The sequence below is a fragment of the Sinocyclocheilus rhinocerous genome, unplaced genomic scaffold (assembly GCF_001515625.1).
Source record: "Sinocyclocheilus rhinocerous isolate Xijiao unplaced genomic scaffold, SAMN03320098_v1.1 scaffold659, whole genome shotgun sequence".
Lineage (NCBI taxonomy): Eukaryota > Metazoa > Chordata > Actinopteri > Cypriniformes > Cyprinidae > Sinocyclocheilus > Sinocyclocheilus rhinocerous.
In genome coordinates, this window is record NW_015652995.1 from 2,195,387 (window position 1) to 2,206,231 (window position 10,845).

A 10,845-nucleotide genomic window follows, 5' to 3' on the forward strand; every position below is an offset into this window, starting at 1 on the left:
TTTACTTTATACATCCAACATTACTACAGACCATTACACTTTCATGCATTCACTTAACTTTACACCACTGATTCCTGACTGCTTCATGTTACATTGTTTCTTTCTGTATAGTTCTATTTTGTTAATACATTTTGTATGTTATTCGCACTTTCTTGTGTCCCCGTTTTTGTTACGTCCTTTTCGAGCCATGGGGCGTAACACGGCTGTTTTTCTTTGTAGCAACATTTCGACAAAATTCCCAGAAATAAAGATAATAACAAGAAATGTTTTAACACATTTGCCATTTAAAAGTGTTTCATCTTGTCATTTTTTTAAAAATTATTTAGCACTCTTTGCATGACAGAAATTCAGTATCATTAGAGCTCAGTTAGTATGAAATCCTTGCATTTTTGTATTCTGTAGGAAACTCTAGTATACAAGTAGACTATTGTGCAGAAGTTTGGGGTCAGTAAGTTTTATTTATTTATTTTTTTTTTATGATGGAATTAGTACTTTTTATTTCGCAAGAATGCATTAAATTGGTCCAAAGTGACAGTTATGTTTATAATGTTCCAAAAGATTTCTGTTTTAAATAAATGCTGTTCTTTTGAACATTTATTCATCAAAGAATTCTGAAAAAATCATGGTTTCCACAAAAAACTGTTTTCAAGAGTAATACTAGTAATAAGGATAATGTGAGAAGGCAGACTGGCTGCTGTGAATTCAGCTTTGTCATTACAGAAATAAATTACATTTTAACATGTTAAAATAGAAAACAGTTATTTTAAACTGTAATAATATTTTACAAAATTACAGTTTTTACTTTATCAAATAAATGCAACCTTGGTGAGCATAAGTGACTTAAAAAAAAAAAAAGCATTTAAAAATCATCCAGACCCCAAACTTTTGAACTTTTGGTACTAGTGTATGTTCCAAGCATTAAAGGGGTCATATGATGCGATTTAAATTGTTAAGGTTTGACTAATAACTCATGCAGAAGGGTTATTACTTCACAGTCTTTGCAAGCTCTAGCAGCTCTTTTCAGGGGTCGGCTCTCTCAGTGCCTTGACACTGACACAAGACACCACTACACCGCTGGCATTTTACCCTCCCAACCATACGAGACAGCTAGACACTCTAAAGCCCCGGCAACAGAGACAGAGCGCTGAAGCCTAAGCTGTGAAGAGACAGGTAAACAAAAGCCTGCTGCTGTTCTGCAACACTGTATATGGCATCAGAGGGACGCTTAATGATTGTAAGTGGAGACCAGGTCATGTTCACCATTGTGAAAATGCTCTCACTGAAGTAATGGGGTCTCTTAAGTACGGTTTTAGCTTACTGGTAAACAAGCTGCACTAGCGTGTTTTCTAAAGGCGATGCCTGGCTGGTTTGCAGAGTGTTTTCACAGTGTGAAGTTCAGTCTTGCTTTAGTTAAATTTTAATTTCAGCTGATTTACTGTTATGTGCTTCTGAGATATGCAAGTAACCAAGCTTTTAATGCGACAGAAACTTAATAATATAGTCGAATGCAATAATGAAACTACTCAATGAATCATTGCACAGCCTATAACATTATATTAAATGGCTGTCATATGAAACATTTTTGGCTGCTCTATATAGCATTAAATTGCATGCTGACACTAGGTCAGTGTGTGGGATTTCTAACTGATTATGTGGTGATTCATTGTTCTCATTGTAATCAGGGGTCCTGCATTAAATGTCAGAAGATGAAATTTGTATCTGAGCTTTCTGTATATTTCATCTCTCTCCCTCATTCTGTGTGATGTGAATGGGAATAACCTTGTCCCAGTGAAAGAGCCATTTGAAATGCTTTTCAACCTGCTTCCGGTGTTTAAACACAGCTTATCTGAACATTTTTAAATAGACACCAGCTTTACATGCCCATTGAACAAATAATGGTTCAAGGCAATTCATTTTGCAGCTGTAAACATACCAGCTGGCTTTTGCCAAGCAATATAGAGACAAATCCTTCACTTTGGGGCGAGTTGTCTGTTTAATTGAGAGATTGTAGCCTTTTAATTTGTTTCTGACACATTTACGCAGTCATCTGATGTGCACTAGCTGGATATAGCCTTGGATCCTCAGATAAATTAATGCATAGTTCTTCTTGTCTTTCACTTGCAGTTTAGCTTGTGTTGTGCCAAGTTTGCTTGAGGGTCTCATCAGCTGTTATGACCACTTGATTTAACTTCCAGTCATCATGATTCAGAGAGTCTTGTCACAAATTGAAAAGAAACATAAAGTGTGGCAGTGATGTCTTAAAAAACAGGTGACAAGACAAGCTACTAAAAGAAATCAACAGACCGGCTGAGAAATATTGACTTGAAGTTGAAGTGAAAAGTCTGGTTCACATTGCAGCTTATTCTCAACGACGGACGGACATGTTAAGCAAATAACTAGTTTTAGTTTTTCTGTTTCCTTTTATGAGCCATCTCATATGAGCCATCTCTTATGTTTATCTGAAATATTTTATAGCATGATAATGAACCAGCCTGGAAAACATTTATTCAAAATCAGTATGGCAGAAAAAAAAACTGTGCAAAAAAACAAATTATTAATAATAAATAAAAAAAATCGGACACCAAACCTAAATGTAGGGCTGCACAATTTGGGAAAATTTGTATTTATTATTAAATAATACTAATAATAATAATTATATACAAATATTATTTATGTGTGTGTATATATATATATATATATATATATACAGTGGGTAGTAACCACTGTATATAATTTTGTAAAAAAAATACAGAGCCACACTTCACAGTGAACATACAGCATATTTATTTGATTCGATTAAATCACAGCCTTTGTGTAATTTCAGTTTTTTTTCATATAATGGTGTATATTTAAAAGTATAAGGTGGTACTGATGTAGCATTGCAGCAAGACGTAGTGAGTATTTCTACACAATCACATGAGACTGAACAGGTGTTGTGATTATAAAGATCCAGGGGCTCCTTTCAAGGATGCACACCATGTTTGTGCACACAAATCCTTCACTTATCACAGGCTGTCAGCCAGAATAGTAAAGAGCTCCATTACAAACAACCGTAAAGCTTATATAGTCGCTGCAACCTGTGGCATCTCCATGCAGTGAATTATGGTCTTTAAATATATAGGAGCGACTGGAAAGGAAACAATGTGCTCTGACCTCACCTCTACCTCTCTCTGCCTCAGTGGAAGTGTGAAAGCATGTCGAGTTCACATGTTTACACTCTTGATGCACACCAGTGTGTTCTGCTGTTGAAAGGATGCCTCATGACTTCAAAGCATTCCTGTTCAGATAGGGAGTGTTTTACATTCAAGGCTTTGAGGTCAGTAAATCAACACCCAATTTTTATAATGCCAAGAAACTACATTTCATGTCTTCTATTTGGTTTAAAATTTATTTTATTTATTAATTGATTTTATGAGCTTTTTATTATAAATAATTTCAGAGAATTACTATGGCTTCTTCTGCATGGCTTGTCTGCCAAATATTCAGGACGTAGCGTGGGAGTTGATGGTGGTGGAGTCATGTCTGATACCGGTTGCTTTATCTCTTAGGAACCAGTGAGCTTCCTGCACTTTGCTTGAATACTACTACAGTCTCCACGGCTGAATTTATCTTGGCTCTTTATTACAACAGAACAGCGCTCTTTCATACTGTTACTGTATATTGCTTTCAGTTAGCTTAAAGACTGTATATATACCAAGAAACATTTGGGTTCCGGAAGTAAAAATTATATTAATTTTCTTCATAGGGGAATTGATTTTGAAACCTTTAAAGAGCTACAAGGTTAATGTAGCAAGGTTTTTAATAAATGGTATATGCTTTTGTTGAAGCCACCAGATGCATTATTTAATCTTTTTTTTTTTTTTAAATGATCATGTTTAACAGTGAGAATTCCGGTTAAAAACTACATTACCCATGATTCTGCAGATAAATTTCCAGAAATCGGAGAATCAAAACAATCGAATTGCATCAAAAGAATGCTTTAGCTTCCACCCACTACCATAAAGCGCTGCAAATTATGTAATTGTTTTATATTTCTTCATAATTTTTTATTTGATTGTCATTCGTAATGTTTCATGAGATTGTAGTTCTTACCCTCATTAAAGCCGTTAAGCACACAGTCGTGCACCTTTGTCTTTTTACCTGGTTTTCACATTTTTTTTGGGGGGGTAAAAGATGCAACGTTTGTTGTGCTTCACCTCAGCTGATTGGTTTGGTTCACTGCTTATAGCCTGTAACTCTATAACAGAGATTTTTTTTTTTAATTAATAGAAAAACATTAGGATAAATACTTTCAAGGTCCAAGGAACCAAAGTTGTTGAAAAAGTGGGCAGGCACTGTTGCAGTCTATATGGCAGAATAAGTCCCGCCTTCTACATAAATGAGCCAATCGTCAATTGGTAAAGTCATTGGAGCTGCCATTAGAAGCAGTTAGTGTCCTGAGACGTGTGCTTGGGACTGTGCATTGGCTGGACCAACCTGCTAATGAAGCTTAAGAAACAACATCTATGGGATGGTTATTGTCAGATTTTGGTGCTGATTTTTCCTTATGAAATTTCGCTAATGTGTCCATACCTTAAAGCAACTGTATGTAGTTCTGAGTATTTTTTTCCATTATGTAGAGTTTGAGTGAAATTCACCATTGTAAATATATCACTGTCATAATTACAGTGAATAATTGTACAAGTGGCTTTGGCTGTACACATGCATTTGTTGCTGCCGTAAAGTAATCCGGCCTTTTCACTGAATTTCGTACCCACTCACCAAACTTGCATACTCCCAGTCCCAAAACATACATCTGGTGAAAGAAACAAAAGCCATTAGCCTTATTTGAAGTCAGTGTACCATTAGAATGATTTTGTTAAAGTGATATTTCAAGATAAAAAATGTGCATACAGTTGTTTTAAGTTACGTTGTAGTTTGAGCGTATAATTATAATTATATAACCTTCAGATTTCTTATCAGACTTCTTTTCTTTTGTGTTCCTTTTGCACACATTTTCCTTTAACACTCTGCAGCCATTAAACAGATTTGAAAGGTGCTTTTTATCAGCTCAGACATAGACTGCAGTGTAACTTTGATTACAGTACATATGCATGCAGTTATTTAGTCTCTTGTTGTTATTTAGTCTCTTGGTGTTCATTTCATGAAGCACTTTAATACATAGTAGAGACAATGCCTCTGTTCATATGGTGCACAGTCTGTTTCTGCTGTGCAGTCATGTCCCCCTCAAATGTAACAGACCACTCTTGATGTTGATGCAGTTTCCTAAAATAGGCACATTGGAAATACATGTCATGCTGACATGTTGCCAAACCTCAGACTATGTTACACTGAGAGTATAAATCTTTTCCAGTTGTACCTTACTAACTTACTGTTTGTAATATTATAGATGATATTAGGTTATATACTGCATATATGTTTGCATTAATCTGTGGTTACTCTGTAAGCAACATGATTAAAGAGGCAAAACACCGCTGATTATCACTGGTGTGTGTGATTTGTTTTGTGACGGACTTGGAAAATCCAAGGCATTGATTGTGCTGATGTTCAGATGGTGTTTTTGCTGCAGGGAAGCATAATAATCACCATGCTAATTTGCTTTGTTTTTGTCTTATCTGTAGCCATAACCAGAGGACGACTACTTTCATACATCCAGTGACAGGCCAGATCTCTGCTGAGAATTCTGATTTCAGACTTCAGGACCAGTAAGTATTGTCTTTTGACATGACTAGGTCATTTCTTGTTTGGTTATATTTATGTTCTGTCTCAAACTAGCAGCCCAATTCTTGAGTTTGGTTTCTAATAACATAGATGAAATATTGAGACTTCATTATACTTTTAAGATGCTAAACAGCTCAACAGGGACTTTCATTAAGCATGAGTGAATTGCATATGGGACCAAAATAATTCCAGCAGCATTTTCTCTCAAAACTGTGTTTAAAGATTAAATGTAAGCCTGTAATGGTACAAATAATAAATTACAGGGTACATTTGTCAAATTCGACCAGATGAGGGTTTAAATAGTAACATTACCGACTATTAATTAAAAGCTGATCATATTTGCTGCATAATTAGTTTATTCAGTTAATAGACTTGTATCAGTAATTAAGTGATGCAAGTTACATAATCAGATTACTTTTTTTAAGTAACTAGTGAAGTAATGCATTACTTTTTTATTTACAAAAAATATCTATCTTTTTCAAATTAGTAATGCCAGTTACTTTGTTTTCCCATTTATTGACTGGCAGCAAAGCTGAAAGGTTTGTTTGAGCTGAATCCTCTACTGTACAAATGTGAATTTGCATTTCTTCAGACGGAGGCTTATTCATTTCACTTTTGGTGTCGAAGGGCTTATACATTTGCCAAAAAAAGAAATGTCTTATGTTAAAAACAAAAAAGCAAGCCCAGCACCGATGAGAAAAACTAACGCAAAAGTAGCACAACGCATTACTTTCCATGAAAAGTAACTAATACCATTAGTTACTTTTTTAGGGAGTAATGCAATATTGTAATGCATTACTTTTAAAAGTAACTTTCCCCAACACTGGTAATTAAATAGGAGTATTTCCTATTTTGATATTATACACTACCATTCAAATATTTGGGGTCAGTAAGGTGTTTTTTGAAAGAAATTAATACTTTTTTTTCAGCAAGGATGCATTAAATTGATCAAACGTGACAGTAAAGACTTTTACATTGTTACATAAAAAAATTTAATTTCAAATGAATGCTGTTCTTTTTTGCTAAACTTGATTTTTATCAAAGAATCCTGGTTAAAACATATCACGATATTCATTAAGTAGCACAACTGTTAGCAACATTGATTATAAGAAATGTTTCTTAGACACCAAATCAGCATATTAGATTGATTTCTGAAGGATTTCTGTGGACTAATGGCTGCTGAAAATTCACAGAAATAGATTAAATTTGAAAAAATATATTAAAATAGAAAACAGTTATTTAATTATATTTTACAATACTACTGTTTTTACTATATTTTTATCAAATAAATGCAGGCTTGGTGAACTTAAGAGACTTTTTTAAAAGCATTTTAAAAATCAGTACCATCATACGGTTGTGATATATCATGTTAATGATCTATATGTTAGCAGATGCAGAGCTGGAAGGATACAGCTGACTTAAGTATCACATGTCTCCACTGGCATTTGTCAATAGTCTCACTCACTCAGATTCCCTCTTGCTGCTGTCAAGTTGTAACTTATATTATAGCTGTCTGTTTTCTCAAACATGCGCACAGGGCACTTGGGTTGTTATGCTCTTCAGTAATGGTTTGTACAGGAAAATATGTCGAAATTCAGTGGTATTCCTTATCAAAGACAAACTTTGGACTGTTTCATTTTATGCTATTAAGAGATACATCAAAATCTTTCAGGTTATGTTAGGGAACCTCATAATAACGCTACACAGTCCAGCAGCCTTAGTCCGAGAAGGATCTGCCATTAGAACATTGTTTCAACAGCTGACCACCGGTCTTATCTAACCTGGATCTCTCTAAAAGCAGCTCATATTAGTGCATATATTTCAAAGACTGGGCCTTTCTTAGCGTCTGTCTGTGAGCAGGAGGCTGTATTCTCCTGCCACTTCCAAATGAATGCATCTCATTAACAGCTGTGTGGGTGCATGAGGCTTTCTGAGAACCGCAGGTAATGTGTCATTGGCTCTTAATGTATTAGGAGACCAGGCACATGCTGGAAAGATCTAATATGTGCTCTAGGGATCATATAATAACCTAACTACTATACATTATGCAGAGTATGAGGACAGATTCTTCTGGAAGAACTTGTTCTCCTTTGACACTTTTATTGAAGTATAATTGTGAATCAATTTTAAATCTTTGGTATAACTTTTTGGTAAACAGACTTTGGTGCAGAATAGGGTTGGGCCGATAGACGATGTCATCGTCCATCGCCGATGGCTGATAGACATCACAATGTTGAGCCGGCATCGTGATCCCACCCCCCATACCCCCCGCAATCCGCGGCATCCCAATACCGTGTTCGGAAAGAATACCGTGTTCAGAAAGAAAATGACATGTATACGGAACCCCTAAAGGGAATAAATACGAGATGGGAGGAAAATACATATTCTAGATGGCTGGTAGACATCACGATGTTGAGCCGACATCGTGGCCCAATTTAATATTATGCCTTTTATATTATGCTATTATTATTATATTGAAACTGCTTTTGAATGCACGAGCGCTTTTTAGTTTCACTTTCACTTTTAAGATTCGCGATCACACGTACTCTGTTTATACTATGGAGTGGCAGTACTTACCACACATTTTACAAGATTATATGTTTGTCAGTGGCGCTGCGAATCTGCAAATGATTCTTCGTCCATCGCTATGCTTCACTGTAGACATTGGCCAATGCCAATTTTGTAGACATCGCCCAACCCTACTGCAGAACTCATTTTGCACTGTTTTTTACCACAGACATATATTATGCTATTGCTTTTCTAAGTGATCATACAATTTTATGGTGGAAAACATGCAGTAACATCTTATATTGACACATCTAATATATCATAGAGACAGAGAGGACTCGTTTGGCTTGGGACAGTATACACAGGCCCTGTATGGGGCCCCAGAGGCCCCTCAACATATCTAAGCATCAGAATATCCCAGTTTGATTTTGGTGTTATTTATGAACTATTATAATATTAGTTCATATTTTGACTTGACATCGCTGAATCAACAATGAACTGACTTTAACTAATAAACTGACTGTTTTCTATTGTCCTCTTGCATTATCAGCACAGGTTTTTCCTATTTTACCCTGTAAAGCTGCTTTAACACAATCTGTATTGTATAAAGCACTGTATAAATAAAGGTGACTTGACTTGAATTAGCATTTATTTTTATGTTTTCCGTTTTCTTTTTAGTAGTTTAAGTTTTAGTAATTTTATTATGTGCACTCGTCATTTTTATTTATTTTATTATTATTATTATTATTATTATATATAAATTTCCAGTTAGCTTTACTATATTTTTATTTCAGTTTTGTTCATTTTAGTGCTTAAATTTATTTATTTTAGTTAGCTGCCAAGACGGAAAACAATTAATGGTTTTAGTTAACAATAACATAACTGCCATAGACAGTGAGTCACAGTGAGATTGTATCAGTTTGTATAGCTTTTAAATTTTAGGCTAGCTTTAACCATCAATATTTTCATACCTAAAAGATTTCTAAACTTCAAAAGCAATGTTTTTAGAAATATTGATCCTTTCATGTCAGTGCTGCACCATGCTGCTATACCGTGCTGATTCTTTCCACACCTTTACTAAGAGCCACTGAATAAAAGGTGCTAGAGAGATTTGAGTGCCCAAAGCCCACAGATTCTTCAAGTGTGCATATCTAGAAGGATGGCCTGTTTTTCTTTTTCTTTTGTATGTTGACTCTTTGCATATCTGGCCATCTGTTCTAAGATTCTAAGTGTGAGAGTCGTGCTGTGAGGATTCCTGAACCATCTCCCTGCTGACTCTACCTCTTATATAAGGAGAATCTGATTAAAATTGATGAAAAAGAACAAACATATGTCATACAGGTTTATGTGAATGGTTTGGGTTATGGTTTGCCATAACTATAACACAGTGGCATTTTATGGTAGTGAGGTTTTGGGAGTAGAGTATAAGAACAGTTTGAAGAGGACAGAAATTATATATTTTGTCGCACTGTTCTTATGATTTGACAGTCCTCAAGGTCAGAGTGTAATGACAGTTATGCAAAGTAAATATTCCATTGTTGTTTAGGCAGTAGATTGTATTTACGAAATGTTGTGGTCCTTGTAGACAGTTTCCTTTGTAATTATGCCAGCAGGAAACAGTAGAAGAGACATTTTATCTATAAGCACTCAGAAAAAGCTGCAATCTATGTATGTTTTTTTTAGTCAGGCAGTGCTTTTGTGATAAAGGATAGAAAGAGATAGAACAGATTTAACATGCATTTGACATACATCTGAACAGATTTTAAAACACTGGGCATTATGCACTTGTTGACTTTGTAAATAGTTACAGTGGAAAAACTACTGCGCATCGTACACTAAACGGTTGAGGATCACACACTACCAGACTTTCAAGTCAGTCTGAACACAAGAAACTCACGCAGAAACACGTAGCTTATTGTTACAGTAGGAAGCACATGACAAATGAAGACAGTGTGTTCTAAAATCAGCTCAAAATATCACACTTGTTTGATATCCTCCATCTGGATGGAATCATAATCGGTAGCTAAAAAAAATCAGAGTCTGTGGCCATCAAACACTATGCAAATTTCTATGAAATCTGTCAGCTCAAATCTGCAAACTGGCTCTGACTTTCGGCAACTAGTGTCAACTTGTCCAGACTGAAAATCAGGGCAAAAAAATGGACAAAACTTGTGTAGAGTATTCTAGTCTTAAGATAAATTAATAGCAGTAAATTCAGTCTGCTCTGATTATTTTAATGTTGACACTCATAGAGGACACATTTATAATGTTACAAAAGATTTATATTTCAAATTAATGCTGTTCTTTTGAATTTTATATTTATGAAAGTCCTGAAAAAAAGTTTCATGGTTTCAATGAAAATATTAAGCAGAATAACAGTATTCAACATTGATTCACGAGTCCGCACTAACATATAATGTGATTGAGCAATTAGTAGCATATTTGGTGTGCTGTCCAGAGGGAGGGCTCCGAGCTCGGGTTAAAGCCCGAACCCAGAGAACCCCCCCCATCCCAAGAATGGGATGAAATTAGATTAGTAGTGAGGTGTTGGGGTGGAGGCGGGATGCTGGAAAACTTTTGTGGAACTGAGGTAAGTTGGCTGTATATATATATATA

The 10,845-nt window shown here is 35.3% G+C and overlaps 1 protein-coding gene across 1 annotated transcript in view; it reads left to right on the forward strand.

Moving 5' to 3' along the window:
* LOC107715242 (pleckstrin homology domain-containing family A member 7-like) overlaps window positions 1–10,845 on the forward strand; it is a 100,666-nt gene that overhangs the window by 43,659 nt on the left and 46,162 nt on the right. The window contains exon 4 of the mRNA XM_016521322.1: window positions 5,622–5,705. Within this exon, the coding sequence (XP_016376808.1) occupies window positions 5,622–5,705 (84 nt within the window). The remainder of the gene's footprint in view (window positions 1–5,621; window positions 5,706–10,845) is intronic.